The 21,950-nt window shown below is 41.0% G+C and overlaps 1 protein-coding gene across 2 annotated transcripts; it reads left to right on the forward strand.

Moving 5' to 3' along the window:
• The first annotated feature begins 5,279 nt into the window (after positions 1-5,279).
• Positions 5,280-21,169, forward strand: STEAP2 (STEAP2 metalloreductase). 2 transcript variants are annotated; one of them, XM_027639411.1, is made up of 5 exons: positions 5,280-5,421; positions 9,630-10,151; positions 11,807-12,334; positions 14,054-14,218; positions 20,373-21,169. In XM_027639411.1, exons 2-5 carry the CDS (start codon positions 9,660-9,662, stop codon positions 20,655-20,657), a joined length of 1,470 nt encoding a protein of 489 aa, XP_027495212.1. In that variant the 5' UTR covers positions 5,280-5,421; positions 9,630-9,659; the 3' UTR covers positions 20,658-21,169. The 2 variants fall into 2 exon arrangements, with proteins under 2 accessions (XP_027495212.1, XP_027495213.1); XM_027639412.1 differs by lacking the exon at positions 5,280-5,421 and having other exon boundaries at positions 8,434-10,151.
• The last annotated feature ends 781 nt before the right edge of the window (positions 21,170-21,950 follow it).

Raw genomic sequence — 21,950 nt, forward strand, 5'->3', positions numbered from 1 at the left:
CTCAGCTACTTTAGTATTCAGGCAAATATTATTGTCTTTTGAATGTGTTTTTCAGTTTTGTAATATCCATGCTTTGCTAGGAAGGAGATATGTCTGTTCTTGGTTAAGAAGTCAACTGACTGAAAGCTTTGCTCTGGATGCAATTGTTTGCATTATAAAAATAATCTATTTTCCCCCTGGCTTTGGGTCCAACAATTATTGCATGCACAAGATCACACTTTTAGAACCACCTGTCTCAGTAGATGCCTTCTAAGATGAGCAGACACAAACCAAGAAGAAAATTTCTGACCTTCTATTATTTACTCCACAAAGCAAATGTTGTTTCAGAGAGAAGTGGAAAGGTCATACGTGATTTTGTGCTTCACATGAAGCCAAGAACAAAGGTCCTGGAAGCCCTCAACTGAGCATCAACAATAGTTATGGAAAACCATAGTCAGGGAAAGCTAGGAAAGGTTTCCTTCCTTCAGCTTTTTTCTGGTAAATAAAATTTATCTGATAAATCATAAAATCAGAAACAATCCTCACTATTTTTCTACTGGATTTTTTTTTTTCAGGGGGGCAGGGAGGTGGAGAACAGAGCTTGGAACAATCCTCTACTTGCCCTTAATTTGTAATATCTCTTGTGAAGAAGGAGATACTTTGTCTTGTTTCCCGTGACTTGCCAGTATTTCTCAACTACAGCTTATTAAATGTGCATTATAGGGGCTTTTCTTCCCTTTTCTTCATTCTGTCTTTCTTTTTTTTCTCTATTCTTTTTCCTTTCCTTTTTCTTTGTTTCATTTTTTTCACTTCTCTTCACTCTTCTCCTCCCCTCTCCTTCTCAAAAGAATATCTAAGTGTTTTCTTTCATCTACTTCAGTCTGTGCTTCTTTCCTTGCTTTTGGCTACTTAAATTTAGATCCTACAGGGTCTGAAAAGGTTGTGATACCCAGAGAGCTAGTGAAAAGGGGACATCACAAATTGATGAAATCCAAAGACTGAAAGAAGAGATTTTAGTTGAGGTATTCACCATTTATTTTTGTTCTTTGTTTAATTAATAGTTAGGGTGGTGGGGGTTTTTTAATAATATCTTTATTTAACAAAAAATTTTTTTTTCAAGTAAACAATTACATCAGATCTCTGCAGATCCATTTTGTCCTTATAAAGAATGGATAAGAGGTAAAAGTTTTATTTTTAGATTAATTGCAGGCTGCCATAAGAAAAAATTAGATGGTCTGAATGTTCCTGGCTGGGAAACACTGTATTTTTCTGCTAAGTTACGAAATTAGCTTTGTTGAGGGTAGTGTGCCAAAAACTATTGTATTTGGGTTTGTTGCCCTGATAGGAAGTAAAATTTTTTTGTGTTTGTTTTCACTCTCTTGCCATGGGGAAATCCCTAGGGCTTTGCTTTCCCATTGCCAAGAGGAAGAACCAGAATATCTGTTCCATCTGCCAATTGGAAAGGCCTTTGTTATGTTCCATCCCGTAAAGAAAGAAATAATACTGCTACCCTGGACTTTGATAAAAAAAGAAAAACACCTGCTAAGAGAAAGTAATCCCCTTTCCTAACAGGTGGTTTAAGATACCCATTTAACAGGGTATCTGAGAATTATGTTGACCACAGATCTTTGAACATAATTTGAGAGACCTGTAACTATCCAATTTCATCCTCTCACTAAAGAGACATGGTCCAATTTTGCTGAGAGTTCAAGTATATAAAAGGTATTTATATATCCATTGCTCTCATGCTAATCTCCATTCAAAACAGGGCCATCTATGCTTTTCCTGCATCCAGATCAGTTACACAGCAAGGGAAGGAAGGCTGTAGTTGTTTTAGTTCCAATTTCAAACAAGAATTTTCAAACTGCAAAACCTCAAAAAGGTGCTAGGAAAGCATAGTTAAGTCCATCCAACTGCCTTGATTTTAATTTTTGAATGTACTAGAAACCAAGTTAGTGGTGTCTGTTCAACAGGCTGCTAAATAAATGACCATGACTCAAAAGTTCCCTCATTTACCGCCGTGCCAAAGGCTAAAGCCAGGTAGGTTTGCACACAGGAAAGGAGAAACAACTGAAGAAGAAATGAACAATGTACGTGACAAATAACACTGAATGACACCCGTGGGAACCCAACTGGGTTAGGAATAAAGGACCAGAGTAAGAACTGGCACACGCTACACAGTGCAGGCTGGAAGGCAGAACCTGTGACTCTTTCCCAAGAAAACACGGCTTGTGAGTGCTCACAGGCCAAACAGCTTCACAAGAAACAGGTAACAAATCAAGGATCGTTAACCATATGCTACCTGCGTAAGAAAAAAGCCCCCTTCTTGTTAAAAAATGAACACAGATCTAATGTATCATCTCCTAAAGGTCTGAGTCTTCTGTTCAAGACTTTATGCTGCAGTAATAATGTAAAAAAAATCCTGCAGGAAAACAATGACAAACATTCAGATTTACAGGCTTCTTATTAAGGCTTTAACTCAAATAAATTAAGAATTATAAGATTGTGACTACTCTGATTGTGTATGATGCATCATCATTTTGAGGTGCATAAGTTAGTCTCATGACTAAATATGCCCATTTTAATGTAAATAACTTTCTGGTAACAAGAGTCACATAAGGTAGTGTTTCAGCCACAAATAATGCAGGAAAGAGCATTCTGCTTTTTTCTTTTGATACATTTGTTGGTTGGACTAAAATTTTTGAGCTTATACTATTGCAGCTGTACTGGTTACCGAAAAACAAACGTAGGATGATGACCTCTGAATCAATAGCAAAGAAAAGGAGAATATTAGAGCAAGAAACTGAAGAGCTGACATGCTGGTTCTCATCGTGGAAAAGGCCAATTCCTTTCTGAGTAGTCTGCCAATGAAGTCACCTTTTTGTTTACTTCTGTGGAGTACTGACTCAGTCCTCAGTGTCTTGGAGCTGAAAATGCAGTTTGGAAAATTAGGTAATAGAATTTCTGTGCTCCTGTTTACCAAATTAAAAAATAATTTAAAATATAAGTTTTCAATGTCAAGAAAATTACTTATTTAATAATTGGGAAGGGGGAAGAATGGCTTCTGAACTACAACAGGAAAGTGTCTCAGCCCTCTTTTTAAATTCTACAGCATGGTTGTCATGACTATATATTGAAACAAATGTTTGAATTGATTATATGGTTCATTCAGCTGAAGTTCTCAATTAATGCACTATAGAAACAAGTCAGCATGCACACACGAAGGACGAAAACAATCATGTTCAGTGTTTCAGTGTTATCATATGGCTTCTTTTCAATCATCTGTGCATGTGTCAGTTTTTTCGCTGCAACATGAAAGACATACATCTTCACATGGGTTGGTCAGTTTTAAATGCAATAAATACAAAGGGTTGAGGGCTATGCATTGTCACATATACAGCATTTCTTAATGAAAGATAGAATTTATTTGGTAAATGAGAAAATGTTAAAATCAGAAGCTGTGCTTTTTCAGGAAAAAGCTCCATTTGCCTTCAACTGGAAATTTCCTTGCCAAACATAGAATTCAGATCTTGGGGCTAGCTTTGCTTTTATGTGGCTGAATCCAGTGTTTCTCATCTTGTGTAACACTGAAATTAGAGCACAACTCCCACCTGCACAGAGTACAGTGGTCACACAGTGAAACATGGGGAGCGACATCCCCATTCCCCACACCCAGGAAGGCCCAGAGAGCACCACCCAACACCCGCTCAGAAATTACAAGGGTGGTGCAAAACAGGAAGAGACTGCCCAGAAGGGTGGTGGATACCCCATCATTGGAAACATTCAGTCAGATTGGAAGGAGATCTGAACAACCAGTTCATGCTCATTGGGTTCCTTCCAACCCAGCCATTCTGTGACACAGGATGGTTTGATCCCTCACCTGCAGCCCTGCAGCTGGCACCGCTTGCAGCAGCACCCTTCTGCCAGGAGAGGATAAGGAAAGAAGGCTGGTGGTGGGTTCCTGCTGAAGAACCACTTGGAATAGGGCAGGGGAGGCAGGGCACGGTCTGGGAGGTGTGTTTTGCCCTCAGGGCCGTGAGCTTGCCTGGGGACCGGCCAAGTAGCCTCGGTGTGTCAGCAGGACCCAGTTCTGGTCTGCCTGTGCTGGGGGTGTTGCGCAGGCCAGAGGGGTTGGGGCTGGAGCAGTGATGATGGCTGGGACTGAGGGCAGTGGGGGGCTGCCCACACCCCTCTCCCCAAGTGTTGCTGACCCCTGGTACTGTCACAGAATCACAGAAACACAGAATTGTTAGGGTTGCAAGGGACCTCTGGTGACCATCTAGTCCAACCCCTCTGCCAAGGCAGAGTGACCTAGAGCAGGTGACACAGGAACATATCCAAGTGGGTTTTGAATGTCTCTAGAGAGGGAGATTCCACGACCTCTCTGGGCAGCCTGGCAGTGGCAGTGCTCTGTCACTTCCTTGTGTTAAGGTGAAACTTCATGTGTTTTAATTTACGAGCGTTGCTCCTTGTCCTATCACTAGGCACCACCGAAAAGAGTATGACACCATCCTCTAGCACCTAGCTTTGAGATATTTATATGCATTAATGAGATCCCCTCTCAGTCTTCTCCAGACTAAAGAGGCCCAGCTCCTGCAGACTCTCCTCATGAGAGACGTTTCAGACCCCTAATCTTCCTTGTGCCTAGCCGCTGGATCCTCTCCAGTAGCTCCTTGTCTTTCTTGTCTTGAGGCGCCCAGAACTGGACACAGCACTCCAGATGTGGCTTCACGAAAGCCAGGTAGAGGGGGAGGATCATCTTCCTCAACCTGCTGGCCACACTCCTCCCGATGCACCCCAGGATACCGATGGCCCTCCTGGCAGCAAGGGCACACTGCCGACTCTTGCTCAACTGGTCAACCCGTCACCCACTAAGACCCCCGGGTCCATCCCAGCCTCCCCCCGGCCGTGGCGGAAGGGCCGCAGGGGGCGGGTCGCGGCGGCAGGAGAGGCACCGCCTCCCCGCCCGCCCGGCACTGCGGGGCCGGACAGTGAGGAGGAGCGGCGGCGCGGAGCTCCTGGCGGGCGGGTGGAGGTGAGAGGCGCCGGGGCGGGACGGGCCCCATCCCCGCCGGGCGCTCCCCGGCCCAGCCGCGCGGGGCTTTTCCCGCTGTCCATCGTGGTGGCGGCGGCTGCGCCACGGCTGCCCCTGGCTCCGGGCAGGCTCTGCCGGTGCCGGGGCCCCACGGAGCGGAGCGGCCCGGCCTCCCACAGCCGCGAGGGTGCCGGGTGGGCGGGCCAGGCAGCACTGCCCCAGCTGTGCCGGGGGCTGAGGGGCCGGGCGGGCGATGTCACGGCGTGTTGTCGTTGCAGCTGGAGATGCCGGCCCGGACCAAGGCCCCGCCGAGCTGCCCTGCGTTGGATCCCCGCACCGCGCTGCCGCCCGCCAGCCCGCCGAGGGGGCGCCGGCCCGCCCCTGGCCTCCCGCCGTCCCCGCGCCCCGTAAGTGCCCGCCCGGGCAGGGGTCACACACCCCGTGCCCGCCCGGCTTGCGCTTGTTCGGTTTCTTCCTCCAGCAGTTGTTTTTCCAAGAGCAGTCTTTCACGAGTGTCACCGTCTGGCTTACACAGCGCTGTGGTGGTCTCAGCTTATCTAAGACCAAATGTCAAATTTATGTAATTTTTTTTTTTTTATTTTTTAGAACTCTCAAGGCATATATTTTGTAAAAGAAGGTTGTTTTTTGTTGTAGTCTGTTCCTGAACAACCCACCTCAGCTACTTCTTGTCATCTGCTTCCCATCTATTTACAAATGGATTGCTCAATAACTTGATGTAAAATCTGTCCAAAGGCTGAAGTTAGGCTAGCCAGTCTTTGCTTTCCTCAGTCCTCCTCCTCCATTCTTTTAATGGAATGTGCTAGTCTGCCTGTCTTGTCTTCTCTTGAGTTCTCAAGATGTCACTTTAATTGGCATTTTAAGCACCAAGAGTTGGTTTCATATGTGTCTGCTGACTTTAAAATCTTTAACTTTATCCTTTACTCTTAATTTACCTTTTTTGACTTTGACCTCACCTTCTGTCTCCCTGTAAAAAGCATTTCATTACATTGCCATTCACAGTTAACTTTTCTGCTGAGGGCTGAAATAAAGACGACGTTTAACACTTTGTCCTACTTTATATCACTTATCATTTGTTCCTTTTCCTCTGAAGTTATACATTTTGCCTTCTGTTTTTTTATTGTATTTATGGAACCTTTACTTGTTACCATTTATGTTCTTCACTAGTTACAGCTCACTTCTGTGCCATTGTTCTGATTTTATCCCTACATGATAGCACTGTCTTTTTAACTTTTTTTACTGTTCCTTAGCCATGCACACAAACCTTTATTTATTTATTTATTTATTTTATTGTGTAATTTTTCAGATTGTTAAGGCTCCCATTTTAGTTAAAACAGTCTTACACACTCTTTCCTCTGAATTACCATTGTGGGTTTAATGTTACCTTTCAGTTACTACTAGTTCTCTGCTCTCTTCCATCTCTTGGATTACTTGCCTTAGAGTCATGTCAGCCTGTTCTCTGAGGTTTTGTATGAAGTCTGTTATTTTTATTCTTTTACTCACATTGTATTTTCCTTAGAAAGGGAGTGAGAAACTTTGGCCAGTGGGCCAAATTCAGTTCGCCAGAGTAATTCATCATGTCCAGTTCCTATATGTGCACTCTCCTAAGGATCCTTTGGACTAAAACTGAAAGTGGGCTGCAGCAGGTTAAATGGTACTGGTAGCCCATTTCCTCATGGCTGTTTCCTTTCAATCCCAAAGTTTTGCAGCACCTTCATGTCACATGGAATGAACTGAAGTGGGCCTCTGTAATCACATGGTAAACGCATGTATGTTCTCTCATATCCAGTTATATCTCTTATCTGATCAAAATACAGCCATTCTCATTATGTTCCTAGCTGTTAATCCATCATGGTGCAGGAAATAGTTTGGTCATGTGTTAGATACATTCCAGGTCACATGATAAGAAAGAAGTCAAGGCTTTTTTCAGTCCGTACATAAAAATCTCTGTGGTCTGCCTCTGCCAGAAAGATTCACTGTTAGAATCTTTTCTTGGAATACTGACTTTGTGGTCAGTTTCACGTATTGCTTTCCATCTTTAGCATCTGAGTTCAGTTCCAGTGAGTTCTCCCCTTCTAGTCAAAGCTGAAATGAAAAGTACCCATTCTTTTAGTAGCTTCCTCCAATTTCCGAAACACAGAGCTACTTTTAATTGTGGGAGGTTGTTCACTACACATGCTGTATTCCTAGCCAGTGGCTGGGTAAAGTACCCCACTGATGATGAGGTACCATCATATCACCTCTTGCATGGTGGCTCAGGAAGAGGTTCATTTGGTTCCTCCTTTCTGTGTGTTCTGCTTTTGATTGCTCTCCAGACAGCAACCTTGTGGATCTCTTTGCTGCTTGTTAACCTGCCTTCCCTCATTGCCTCCTTCATTTTCAGAATTCATTCCTGTTCTAATATTGTGTGGGGTTTGCCTGGCAAGGCTTTGGTAGCGGGAGGGGGGTGGACTGCTATAGGAGTGGCTTCTGTGAGCAGCTGCTGGAATCTTACCCTGTGTCTGAAGGGGCAGTGCCAGCTGGGTCTGGGAGGGACCCACAGCTGGCCAGGGCTGAGCCCACCAGCGATGGTGGTAGCACCTCTGGGATAATATTGGTAAGATAAAGAAAGAAAAAAGTAATTGTGGCCACAGAAGAGAGGAGTGAGAATAAGTGAGAGGAACAACAATGTAGAGACCAAGGCCAGTGAAGGAGGAGGAGGAGGTGCTCTAAATGCTGGAGCAGACATTCCTCTGCAGCCCATGGTGCAGCCATGGTAGAGCAGCCTGTCCCCTGCAGCCCAGGGAGGTTCATGGTAGAGCAGAGAAGGAAGGAGCCCCACACCAGTGCAAGTGGATGCCTGAAGGAAGGCTGTGACCCTGTGGGGAGCCCACTCTGGAGCAGACTCCTGGCACGACCTGTGTAGAGGTTTCCTGGTAGGACTTGTGACCCCGTGGGGAACCCCTGCTGGAGCAGCTTGTTCCTGAAGGACTGCAGTCTGTGGAAGGGACCCACACTGGAGCAGTTTGTGAAGAACTGTAGCCTGTGGGAAGGACTCAAGTTGGAGAAGTGCATGGAGGACTCTCCTGTGGGAGGGACCCCATGCTGGGGTAGGGGAAGGACTCCTGTACTTGAGGAGGAAGCAGCAGCAGAAACAACATGTGGTGAATTGACCAGAACCTCCATTCCCCATCTCCCTGCACTGCTTTGGGGGAGGAGGTGGAGAATTGGGAATAAAGTTTAACCCAGGAAGGAGGAAGTGGTGGGAGGAAGGTTCTTTTTTGGGGTTTTGTTTTGCTTCTCATCATCCTGCTCCAATTTTGATTGGTAATAAATTCAGTTAATTTCCCCAAGTCAACTCTGTTTTGCCTATGACAGTAACCAGTGAGCAATCTCTTCCTGCTCTTATCTCAACTCATTTTTGTTACATTTTCTCTCCCTTGCCCAACTGAGAAGGGGAGTGATAGACCAGCTTTTTGGGCACCTGACTTTCAGCTAGGGTCAACCCACCACAACAGTGCATAACCACTTACGTCATAACTGTGGTTTCATGTGAAGACTTCCCTACTGGGTGTTGTTTTTTAATGTCTTTGTTACAGCTTTATTGCAGTTCTGTGGCCACTTCTCTCCAAACATATAGTAGTATTTCTTTTATTTTTCAGTGAGCCTTAGCCTCTGTCCTTCTTCAAAGCATCCCTTACTGCACTGAATTTGAGTCTTAAAAATATCTTCCTTTTTATTATTGCATGAAATCTGTCTTTTCCTGCCATTAGTTTTTTGTGGAATGCTGTCCCATGTGTTTGTGTCCAGGACTTATCTTACTTACCTGGTCAGAAATTTCTGTTAAGCATATTTGTGACCCATGGCCTTGAATCCTAACCCCGAGTTAATCCTTGGCCAATCCCAATACATTCTTGGCCAGACCTAGCAGTCTGACCTAGAAATGTCATTAGTGATCTCACGACTAGGCCTTGATAAATTTCCCTTGTTGTCTTTGCCGTTGGATCCATGTGGGCAGCCCATTTTCCAGGCTGACAGCTGGATGTCTGTCATGGTGGTAGCCATGACATTTGCAGCTTTGAGACTTTTGCATCCCTTCCTTCATGACCAACAGAGGATATCACAGTAATAACCTGATAAGCTTTTAATGGAGTTCAACTTCCATGAACTCACTGTCCTCACGCCAATCCCAGGCCAGTGCTCTCTACTTTCTAACATTTTCCATAGTTATCCAGTTTTTCTAACATATTTCTTCTCATTTTTCTGTTGACTGTTAGTTTCACGAGCCCAAAGTTATCTTGTGGTCTAGCATTCCAGGGCAGTGGAAGAGGGAATAGGAGAAGATGAACGAAATATTATTTACTAATGGAGCTGTATTATTGAAGTGCTTGAAGTGTTTTATATTTCTTATTGCTCCTTCTATTAGTGACACATTGCAAGACAAAATTGAAGAACACATACTTTATTAAGAAGAAAATATAATATGGAACTTAGAACCAAAGATTTTGTTTCCAGAGGTGTTTATGGATTCTGATGCCTCATAATTGTATGATGTTGCATTTTTCCTTCTGTTGTTTTCTCTTTTTCCTTTTCTCTCCCTGCCCCCCACCCCCTGAAGAAATCATTGTAGGTTTGGTGTCTTGGAAATATGGAATCAATCTCTATGATGGGGAGTCCCAAGAACCTCAATGAAACTTTTCTACCAAATGTTGCTAATGGTATCAAGGATGCCAGTAAGGTCACAATAGGCATCATTGGAAGTGGAGACTTCGCTAAGTCATTGACAATTAGACTCATCAGATGTGGGTACCATGTGGTTGTAGGAAGCAGAAACCCTAAACATGCTGCTGAATTCTTTCCCCATGTGGTTGATGTCACTCATCATGAAGATGCAGTAGCAAAAACAAACATCATTTTTATAGCCATACACAGAGAACATTACATCTCTTTGTGGGACCTCAAACATTTACTTGCTGGTAAAATTCTGATTGATGTCAGCAATAATACAAGAGTAGACCAATATCCGGACTCCAATGCAGAGTATTTGGCATCACTTTTTCCTGATTCCCTGATTGTCAAAGGATTCAATGTAATTTCAGCTTGGTCACTGCAGTTAGGACCAAAGGATGCCAGCAGACAGGTAAGTGCTATTATTTGTATAAATTTAACTTTCTTGTAGGATGCAAATGACAGGAACTGAATGTAAGCAGCCAGAACTCATGAGATTCGTCTTGCTTGACTTACCTAATATGCTGAGTAGGCCTTTAGCCTTTGTTTTAGTAGCCAATAAAATTTTCAGAGTCGAGTTCATCCCATTGTAAGACATAGACTAAGTGGTCCGAATTTTTCCCTGAGTTGCCTGTTTATCTTTAAAGATTGCAGGGGAAACATGGATACGATCTTAGAGCAGACAGATGACCTTTAGATGACTACATACAGATATGAGAGGAGTTGGGTCTTAATGTTTTCCATAGGAAATACGTTCACGTCTATCCTTATGCTTTATACAAGGATAGAGACAGTCTTTCCCAGTATATTTGAGTTTCGGTATTGGGATAAACTATTGAAAAAGATGCATAGAAATCTGAGCTCCTGATCCCAGGGCTTAGGAGTCAGCTTTTCTAAAAATACTTGCTTCAAATAGCAGCAAAGGGATTGAAAGAAATTTTGTAGCTTTTAGTTGCCCCAAAATCATAAATATTAGGAAACAGAAGGAGGCACACATGTTTCTAAGATTTGTTAGATCCAGGACTACTTGAGAACATCATGTTCAAATTCCTTCCCAGTATGTTCCCTAAATCCATCCTGCATATAGAAAAGGCATCTTTATGTTTTTCATGCTTTGCTGAAGTGATACAAAGAATTTAAGCCTGTGCAGGAATCCAGTCCTTCACAGCTTTATGGGCTCTGAGAAATACATGAGAAATGACTGGTGCAGTGTGACTACTTTGAGAGATTAAATTGAGTTTTCTGACTCTTCAAGTAGATTTAAATGGAATGCAATTAATACAGAATTAGCGTAATTTTAAAAATAACCTCGCCAGACTCCTTTTATCCCCTTTCAGAATAGCACTGCACTGTTAGTAATTCACTTCTGTCAAAACAGATCATGTTTGCTCTAATGCAGATGATCAGCAAACAGTGTTGGGTAAACTACAGCCCATTGTAAATTTTAAAAGAACCTTAAAGTACTTTGTAGCAGTGCATTTTTTTCACCGTGTAATAAACTGGTCTCTAGAACTAGTTATTATCTGGCTTCTAGTTTTTATCTTTGCTGATAAACATTCAAATCTGGAATCCGTTGAAGTCTGGATTGTGAAATGAAGTTAAAATTATTACATATTGAGAGATTACATAGTTGTCTGCTTTGCATTCTGTTTATGCTACAGCTGTTTTAGGGTCATCATTCAAGATTCCTGTATTTTTGAGAGAACTTGTGATTTTCTGAAATGCTTTTAGCCGTTGTTTCAAGTTCAATCCAGTCCTGTAGGCATTTCAGTATGGGGGGTTTCAGTGTGCAGATTGCAGGACATCCCACAGTCAGCTCATCAGTAATGCCAAGATAAAGCCAATTTTTGTTTACTGTTATGCTAAATCAATGGGCATATTTGCACTTTGGCTGGATTTTTATGTGATTTCATTCTCATCTTGGTGATATGAGGTGGGATAACAGTGTACAGTTTTAGCAGTAGTGTCATAGTTTTGATCTGAAGGACCTTAAGGTTTTTGTTGGGGATTTTTTACCTTTGAGTCTCTTTCTGTGACTACAGACAATTGCCTTGACTTTCCCAACAGGTCTATATATGCAGTAACAATGTTCAGGCTCGCCATCAAGTTATTGAGCTTGCCCGTAAGCTCAGTTTTATTCCTATTGATGTGGGGGCATTGACATCTTCAAGGGAAATTGAAAACTTGCCTCTGCGACTGTTCACCCTGTGGAAGGGGCCTGTACTGATTGCTATTAGCCTGGCAACATTTTTCTTCATCTATTCATTCATCAGAGATGTAATCCATCCATACATGAGAAGCCAGCAGAGCGACTTTTACAAGATTCCCATTGAGATCGTGAACAAGACTCTGCCAATTGTTGCAATCACTTTACTTTCTCTAGTGTATTTATCAGGACTTCTTGCAGCTGCTTACCAGCTTTACTATGGCACTAAGTATCGGCGGTTTCCACCTTGGCTGGACAACTGGCTCCAGTGTCGAAAGCAGCTTGGACTGCTCAGTTTTTTCTTTGCAACAGTGCACGTGGTGTACAGCCTGTGCTTACCCATGAGGAGATCGGAGCGGTACTTGTTCCTCAACATGGCGTATCAACAGGTGAGACACTCTTTGGGTCAGTGAGCCAAAAAGGCCTTTGCTGTGTGCATATGGCTCCTGAATACGATATATATGTTTTCTTAGTTTGTTCTAGTGTTTTCAGCACAGAATGTAATGTGTTATCTTATGCACAGCTGGTGCCAATTAAGGAGACTAAAAGAAACATCCGTGCATCCGTCAAACTGTAGTCACATTTGTGTGGTAGGGAGAGTCAAGGACGTGTCCTACTGAAAGTCCTGATAGTAATATACACAAGGAGAATGTAGGATAGACAGGATAAGAGCAACAGCAGGAAAATTCTGAGGTATGTTCCTCTCTATGTATACTTAACATATGGGGGAAGTATGTATATCATAAGTGCATTTACGAGTATGAAAAGTATAAGGGTAGATACTGTGATCATTATTACAGATACATCTATGTTAAAAAAAAAAAGGAAAAGAAAATGCTGATAGTTTTTAACATTTTGGACCAGTGGTAAAATGACTATTCATTTAAAATTCTGTGAACATAATCTCTTGCTGGCAATAGAGATTGACTCACAGTTCCCAGGAACAATTGGTCTTGCATAACCCTGAAACAATCTCTGACAAATCTGTCATCCTTTAGAAGGGGGTCTGATTCTCCTGTCTGTCAGTGAGGCAGCTTACTGTCACCTTTAAAGTAGCAGAGAAGCAGCACTGCCAGAAAAACAGCATTGCCATTCTGCCCATAAAATCTGTGGGAAAGAGAGGTGTGATAGAACAGAAAGGAAAGCGCACTAAGGAAATAAAATCAAATGGAACAAATTAACAGAGATTGGGTCCACAAACTCTGAAAGGGCTAGCACGAAAAAATGAGCTTAAGAGAAAGACAGGAGGGACAAAACTATGGAAGACAGCAAGAAACTATAATTGTTCACACTTAAAATTAGTAATACTAAAGGATCCACTGATGCTTTTACTAAGAAATTGCTTTTAATGATATTGTAAAACTCTCACTTGCTAGCATTGCTAGTGAACTTCTTTCAAGGCATGTCATATTGCAATAGTCCACCTGAAAGTGGAAAACAGTTTAATATCCAAGCTTCTTAATTGTTAAGGTCCTGAGTTGTTTCTTTTTTCTGGTAAAGTTCTGTAATGAGAAACCTGAGATTAGCTCAGCTGGTTAGAGCCTGGTGCTAGTAACACCAAGGTTGTGGGCTCAATCCCTCGGTGAGCCATTCACTTAAGAGTTGGACCTTTTGGGTCCCTTTCAACTCAGAATATTCTGTGTATCTGATGTCAGTAGTGAAAGAGACAAACTAGCTTAGACTAGGGAGATAAAGCAAAATTGGGAAATTATGCTAAACTATTTCCAAATGTAACAAACTAAAAACAAATTGCAGGTTTATTCAATTTGTGTACAGAATTTAAATTTGCAGGGTCTGAAGAATACATCTGCTTTTTGAATGTGCAGAATTATCTGGTTCTATGACAGAATTGTTGTAAATGGCTTATAATGTTACAGTTTCATTTAACATCTAAATTTCCTTGTTTAATATATTTTTAATCTAGCAAGAGCCAGTCCCAGCAGTAAGGAAATAGTTGTTTTTCCCTGAGACATGAGGAAACCTCTGAAGTATTTGACCCCATTTTATAGTTGTCCTGTGACTGTGGACTTTTAAGTCTGCAAAATAACTTCTGTTGGTATTTTTAATATTCTGTAGAATAAAGTTCTTCCTTTTTTTTTTTTCATCAGGTTCATGCAAATGTTGAAAATTCTTGGAATGAGGAAGAAGTGTGGCGAATTGAAATGTATATTTCCTTTGGAATAATGAGTCTTGGATTGCTTTCTTTGCTGGCAGTAACTTCCATCCCTTCAGTAAACAGTGCCTTAAACTGGAGGGAGTTCAGTTTTATTCAGGTGTGTTACTTTTTGAATAATGGGGGTTTGTTGTTAACAAGAATTCCTTGATCATGATCATAAACAAAAGCAAATTGCTACGTGACAAGAGCTTTATTTTCCTCTCTGGTAATTTAATAAAAACAACATATCCTTATTTAGCAAATATATTACCATGAAGGCACATAAAGCATTTCATAAATGTTAGAATAGGACTTTACATTTTACACTTCTTGGTCTTAAATAATTGATATAGCTAAGACCAAATGATCACTAATCTATTCCTTTTCCAGTGTTAAAATTTCTTGCTAAATTCAAATTAGATAAATTTGGACAAACTTGCTAAAGACAGTGATACTGATGAGATACTACTATATGTAGATGCACACAACTATTAAAATTGAAGACTTAATTTGTCCTACAGGATTTTTATTGCACAGCTCTCTGACAGCCATGGTGTCATTGATTTCATTTTGCTTCCCTTCCACTGTGTGGGACTTGACACAGCTCTCAACTGCCTTATTTCCATTAGCTGAAAATACCCATTAGTAAAACATGAAGTTTTGTTTATTAAAATCAGTGGCTTTTCCAGGCTCTGGCACACCTTCTGCTGCCTTCCTTCCTCAGATAAATATCTACAACAGGCAGGCCTAACCAACATAAAATACTGAGAAATATCAGCTTTAATAAACAGTTTAATATTTACTTCCACACAAAGTTGCCATTGGTTTTAGGTAGCAGTCAGGTATAGAAAATTTTGTTAGGATTTGGTCTGATGAAAATTTCTTAAGTGTGTACACTTAGGGCTTTTTTTGTTTTCTGACTTTGACTTCAGTAATGTAGTCTTAACTCAGTCTTCTCTGATTAACAGTTTTTTCAGCATAGCCATTGTAATAATATTGCCTAATTCTTAGTCCTGTTTGCTTCAGAACACAGGCACTGACTTTACTGTTCAGGGCTTGGGTTTAACTTTACAGACATTTTAAAGGGAGTGGTGGGGAACTCTTCAATGGCTATGGGTGTCTGAGGTCTTCTGTCTGTAAGGTAATATCTTCCCTTCCCCTTGGGTTTCCATTGCTGGAACACTGGAGGTAGACCTACAAAAAGTTTGCTGAAAAGTTTTCCAAAGTAGAGTTATCCTGTCAGAACTGTCTATCCACACTTTGAGCCTTCAGAGCAAGTAAATACCAATTGTATTGTTACAACATCCCTGCCATCTGAAGTTCTCTGTGTGTGGACAATGGTACTGCTATTGGGTGATTTAAAACATTAGTGTAAAAGGGAAAAACATTTTCACTCGTGAGTGACATGATGTCTTTATCCAGTAATGACTTCCAGACACAAACACAGCATTTGTGTCTTATTTTTCCTTTCTCAAATTTCGGGCTTGTGTGACTGAATCAACCCACACAACAACCACAATGATGTATATCTGCATGGGCATTTTTTATTGTGTCATATTTACTGCAGTTATTTCCACTCTAAACAAGTCAAAATAGTTCCAAATTTGAACAAATATGAACTCTAATGAATCATCTATGAGTATTTTGCTCTGGAGGTATGTTACAGTTGAAAATGGTATTAGTAATTAATTATTGTCATTTGCAATTTTTAATCACAAAAAACACTGAACTACTAAACATTTCCTTAAAGTTAATGAATATTAAAGATACTTTACTTTGTCATTAATTACTTCTCAGGGTGTAAGTTCTTCATTACTTGTCCAAAAAAGTCGTCTTTTTTTTTTAATCAGACAACAGACTTTCACTGATTCCTTACTAAAGTAAAAGGAGTCTGTATCTCTGCACAAGCTTCACTGTACCCAGTATGCAAGCAGAACAGATAGAACATCATAGTAGTTACTGTCTTTTGTATTTTTCTTCTACTGATGTGCAGTAAGATGAAGCAAATTTGAACTTCATTTTCTCAATGTTCTCTTAAGTCAGAGGGACAAACAATGGAACTACTAGCCCACCATCTCAATGCTGCTTTTCTTTTAGCTGGGAAAAGCAGTATGTTTCTAGCTTTAGTCCTGAATCTCAGATGATTTGCCACAACAGCTGCTGAACTTCTTTTGCTTCTGATGGATGAAGAATCAGTCAGTCAGCACACTCAGACAGTTTCTCAGCTCAGCACTTCCCACTGAGAATAACATACTATTTCTTGCTCATCTTAGTAAATGCAGTTTCATCAAAATAAGAGTCTGGCCTCTTCTGAAGAGTTTTACCACTAGAACATATTCAGTCTTGAGTCCTACTAGGAAAATCTGAATTTATTAACATATACAGTATAGACAATTTTCTAGCCCTGTTCCAGTAGTACAAGCCCTAAGTAGCATCTCCCCTACCCACAGTGGTTCAAACCAACTTTACCACAGTCTTCGTAATACTGTAAAGAAACCCCAGTTGTGAATGTTTTTGCCCAGAAATCATTGTTGTCTTTGATATCCCAAATTATATTTTGGAGATGCCTCCATCTTGCCTAGCCTGGCTTCACAGCACAGGTGTCAGGAGCCCCAAAAATTCCAGCCTGTGTCATTGGGGAAAAAGGACTTTGAGAGGACAAGCAGGTTCCACTCATTCCCTCAGAGTATAAATATGAACAAAGTAAGATATGAGAAGGTTTAATAGTGCAAAAGGAAGTTACTGTGTCAGTCCTAGAGGGAGCTAGGAGACCAGCAGAAAACTTGGAATTGCTGCAGTACAGAGCTGACTGCTGTACAAAACAAAGATCTGATCACTTCATCATGATTCAGAGAGAAACACTCATAACATCTGGATAGAGGAGCCACAAAACGAGGCAGTGATGAAGAGTTTGCTCAGTAGGAGATCCTAGATGATGGAAACTTAGCATGAAACTTTGCAGGCATTGAAGCTTACTGAGGAAAGCAGCAGGGAAGAAAGCTGGGGCTGATAAACTAATGCATGGTTTGCTTAAATACCACTTCAGTACTCTTATTTTTTCTTCTAAACATGTTTGGATAAGGAGCAAAGATAGACATGGACAAGAAATACAAAAGAATTCATATTTTGCCATAGCAGGCAGAATAAACAGCCTAAACCAACACACTGCAAACAGAAAAAGGAATTTATTGAAACCAGTCCTTGAGCAGTCACATAAAATACAAGGAAATGGAGAATGTGGTCTGCAAGCAGTGCTGCACTGGACCTTCAGTCTTCTGAGGGAAGTCAAACTGTAAATATATAATGTAAGCATTAGTGACTGCTGCTTTTGTTTTCCAGTCTAAAAGCTGAAGTCCAAAACCCATCATTCAAAGTGGCAGTGGCAGAGCAGACTGGCTTTGAAAGCTGAGCTTTATGTTTTTTAGCAAAAATCAGCACAACTCGACCATTTGTGTAATAGGAAGCTGACCTTTTTGTAGACATTCCTTTTCTCTGCTAGCACAATCCTAAAGCTTTTTGGAGACAGTATTACTGAAACTTCTCCTGTGCATACGCTTTGAGGAAGGGCTGCCCTGCCTTGGTTCTCCCACAAGAATAGGATACTTCTTCCTCAGAGTAAAGAAGATTGAGGTCTGAGTATTTAGCAAGTTTATGGGTAAGATTCCAGAGTTGCTACAGGTGGTTTATAAGTTTAGCAATATCCTGTTACTAGGGGAATCCAATGTATGTCTTGCATAAATGTAGACTTTAGAAAATACCTTTCGTAAATATAAATTGCTTGGAATTATTCAACTGTTCTGAAGGTAGAAATTCCTGAAACAGATTTGCCCCACAGCAGATTATTGTCTCTATATATGTACATTTTTCTGGTAACGTTTTAGGGATTTTTTCTCTTTCATCTTTTCCACTCCTCTAACTTTTGTTGGTTCTTTTCCCAAACAATGCCAGTTTGTCTAGTTTATCAGTAGTCCTGGCTGGGAATCTCCCATATTAGCTAAAAGACTGATCAGGAAGGAAAAGAAACAAACCAGGGAAGACCTAGAGAAAAGCTAAAAGATTGGGGAGTCCATAGGAAATGTGCTAATCTCTTACTCAGCTTTCAGGAAACACAGTATTATGGAAGATAAGGAAGCAAAACAACCAAAGATATTCTTCCCCTTTTCCCAGCAGCCATCCTAGAGCCTAGGCAGAGGGTTCCCAAGATTTACAACTGATGTTGCTGCTCTCTGTCCTATGTGAATTTACCAGTGAAGAAAAAGTATTGCTTCTTGCTGCTTTCAGAAGTCCTCTACTCTTAAAGAAGTTACCATCCAGTGCCTGGTGGCAGTAATTAAGAGCCTGGTAGAAGAAGATAGCATCAGTAGCCAACAGAAGCTCCTATAGGAATGTCTTTGTTAGATTATTAGATGTGTGTTTGAAATTGTCCAGTGCACAGTAACACATGCCCTACCACCACTTCAAAGAAGCATGCCACAGGGCAAAAAAAAAAGAACTTAATAAAGGTACATCGTATGTTTTTCTTGTCCTTGTGTTGTTAGTTCAAAATATACTGATGTACTTCTTAGCTTCTATTAGATAGAAAGACTTGTATAGATATCTCAAAACTAGAGCTTGTGAACTGAGTTTAAATAAGCACTAAAATTAAAAAAATAAAGGGAAATGACTCTGTAAGATTTCCCTTTTGTTTCTTTTTCAAGAATTGTTATAGTTCTCATCATTAATCCTGATGAAGAAGTGAGGGATATGATTCACTTGTGCCCTTCTCCCTGTTGGCGGTGATATAACAACTCTGAATTCAGGACAATCATACCAGCAAAAATCTGCAATAACATATTAAAGCATCAGGTTTGATAGTATTGTTTGCTGTCCAAACTTCTTACCAGAGCTTCCGTTCAGATACCGCATATGCCATTTTCATATCTACAAGTATTTCTCTCAGTGTTTCCTATGGAATATTTTGGCAGCAAATCGTTCTTTTTAAAAAAGAAGTGTGCAGCATATCTAAAGCTTAACAACAAGGCCCTGAAACCATTGGCAAAAAAGGTGCACAGATATTGCCAAGTCAACAGGGTGCCAATCCCAAGAAGTTAACAAAAGTATTTTCCTTTTATACCATTATATCTGTGAATCCTCGCAAATAGTATTAGCTCAGACATTCTCCTTTCCCTAGAAATCACATAATCTTGAAGTAGATGGAATTATTTCTTTCACTACCTATTACAGACCCATAGGCTGCATCTTTCTTTGTGTCTCCATGTACTGGAATTAAATAATACCTTGGTAGCAGCTTACCTTTCTTAATACTCTTTCTCTGTTTCAATAATATTCTACAAATGTTTCCCAACCAAGTTAGTCATTACATCAGTTTGGGCCAAAAAGAATTTTCCTTCATTTGATCACCACCAAAAGTCAAAGCATAGTAGTCTTTTTTTATCATGGTTTGGGAAAGTTAAGGTTAACACTTTATTAAGTATTTAATTGAAATTTGACAATTTAATAATTAGTAAGTCTTCAGAGCATTATAACTACAGGGTCCTTAAAAAGGCAGACTCACAGAAATAGTGACCCCTATTATCACCACCTTCTGTGGCATGCTCTAGATTCCATGGTAAGAGGTCCTCTGCAGGGTGCTGTGGGAACCTTCTACTTCACCTTTCATCCAGCACTGCCTGTTTATGATAAACTGCATCATTGTTTTGTGCTGTTATGCCCAAGCCCTGCAGTTCAGATATTCCCATTAACCAGCTGGGAACAGCTGATGGGGAAAAGTAAGGCATGGTTTATGCTAATGTCAGACAAGTGGATGCAAGCCTTTGTAAGGAAGAAGTAAGCTGCACATCTCAGAGTGATAAAAATCTGCAGTGTTAGGCCCATATCCCTTCCAGAAGAATTGCATTGTTCCATAATAAGGCATCTTGGAAGTGATCTATTCTCATAGTTAAGAAACGGGAAACTTAATTTCCAGTCACAATGGATGTTGTTCCACTAACTACACTGGAGTTGTTCCTTATTTGCATACATATCCTGAAGTTGACTTCCATTACTTAGGATTTGGGCAGACGTCATTTCAGTTTTGACTGAAAGGCTCAGTTCAGTCTGTGATTTTCAGAACATGTGAACCTACAACCACATATTGCTAATTTAATATAGTGAATAGGTAAGAGATTTTAACATAATGTCTAATAAATGTTAAAATAATGGGTTAGAGCTGTCAGATGAAGGACCAAGTACTATTATGTCTCTTTTTTTCCCGTTTTCTCTTTTTTTCAAAGTCAACGCTTGGATACATTGCTCTGCTTATAAGTACTTTCCATGTACTGATTTACGGATGGAAAAGAGCTTTTGAAGAAGAGTATTACAGATTTTATACACCACCAAATTTTGTTCTTGCCCTTGTTCTGCCTTCCATTGTAATTCTAGGTAAGATCATTTTACTTTTGCCATGTGTAAGTAGGAAACTGAGGAGAATTCGAAGAGGATGGGAGAAAAGCCGTGTTATAGAAGAAGTAAGTGGGTCTGTTCCACATCTCTCCCCAGAAAGGATAACTGTAATGTGATGATATTTGTTATCACTGTTGTACACGTTTGGGTTTTTTTGTCATAAACTTGTATTTTTAGAAGTTAAGTAGGAGTAAAGTCACTTGCTTGGCATATGGTACAAGCTATGATACTACCAAACTATGAGAAGTTTATAACTGGATGACTATTACTTCTGATAACTACAAAAATATTTTTGTTTTGAATTACAGAGAGCAGACTATTATGAAATCAAAAAATTTTTAATGTTCCTTTCCACAGTAAAATCACAACAGTATTTTATTATAACTATGCTTTTCAGATACTTCTTTGACTTAGAGCATATGCGTCAGAGTGCTGTTTATTAATACCACATTTTCTGGGCAGTATTTCTTCTAGTAAAACCACACTTCTGTTACTGAGTTCAGAATATAGATAAATAATTTAGGACATAATCATGTTTTGAAATTAATTTGTAATGATCACAGAATCATATAATCACAGAACAGTTTGAGTTGGAAGGGACCTTAAAGATCATCTGGTTCCAACCTCCCTGCCATGGGCAGGGACACCTTCCAATAGACCAGGTTGCTCAAAACCCCTTCCAGCTTGGCCTTGAACACTGGCCAGGGATGGCGTATCCACAGCCTCCCTGGGCAACCTGTTCCAGTGTCTCACCATCCGTACAGTGAGGCATTTCCTCCTAATTACCAATCTAAACCTACTCTCATTCAGTTTGAATCCATTCCCTCTTGTTCTGTCACTACACGCCACTGCCCTCTCCAGCTTTCTTGTAGGCTCCTTTCAGGTACTGGAAGGCTGCTATAAGGTCACCCCTAAGCCCTTTCTTTTCCAGGCTGAACAATCCCAATTTCCTCATAGGAGAGGTGCTCCATCACTCTAAGCAACTTGGTGGCCCTCCTTTGGACTCGCTCCAACAGCTCTTTGTCCTTCCCATGCCAGTGACCCCAGAGCTGGATGCAGCTTTGCAGGTGGTGTCTGTAGAGGGACAGAAATCACCTCCCTTCCCCTGCTGGCCACACTGCTTTTGGTGCAGCCCAGGACACAGTTGGCTTTCTGGGCTGTCAGCCCACATTGCCAGCTCATGTCCAGCCTCTCATCCACCAACACCCCCAAGTCCTCAGCAGGACAGCTCTTGATCCCTCCATCCCCCAGCCTGTATGGATACCAGCGGTTGTCCCAACCCAGGTGCAGCACCTTGCACTTGGTCAAGTGTATTGCACATGTACAGTTTATTTATTTCTTTGTGGTTTTACACCATTCCGTGATTTGAATATGCAAACCCAGTTTCAATTATGGTGTGATTGTACATC

This window comes from Corapipo altera, unplaced genomic scaffold, assembly GCF_003945725.1.
Source record: "Corapipo altera isolate COAL_440 unplaced genomic scaffold, ASM394572v1 44, whole genome shotgun sequence".
NCBI classification, from domain to species: Eukaryota; Metazoa; Chordata; class Aves; order Passeriformes; family Pipridae; genus Corapipo; species Corapipo altera.

Coding starts and splice junctions, on each gene's coding strand:
- STEAP2 (XM_027639411.1), top strand. CDS start 9,660: ATGGAATCAATCTCTATGATGGGGAGTCCCAAGAACCTCAATGAAACT. Junction 10,152..11,806: donor CAAAGGATGCCAGCAGACAG/GTAAGTGCTATT, acceptor CTTTCCCAACAG/GTCTATATATGCAGTAACAA. Junction 14,219..20,372: donor GGGAGTTCAGTTTTATTCAG/GTGTGTTACTTT, acceptor TTTTTTTCAAAG/TCAACGCTTGGATACATTGC.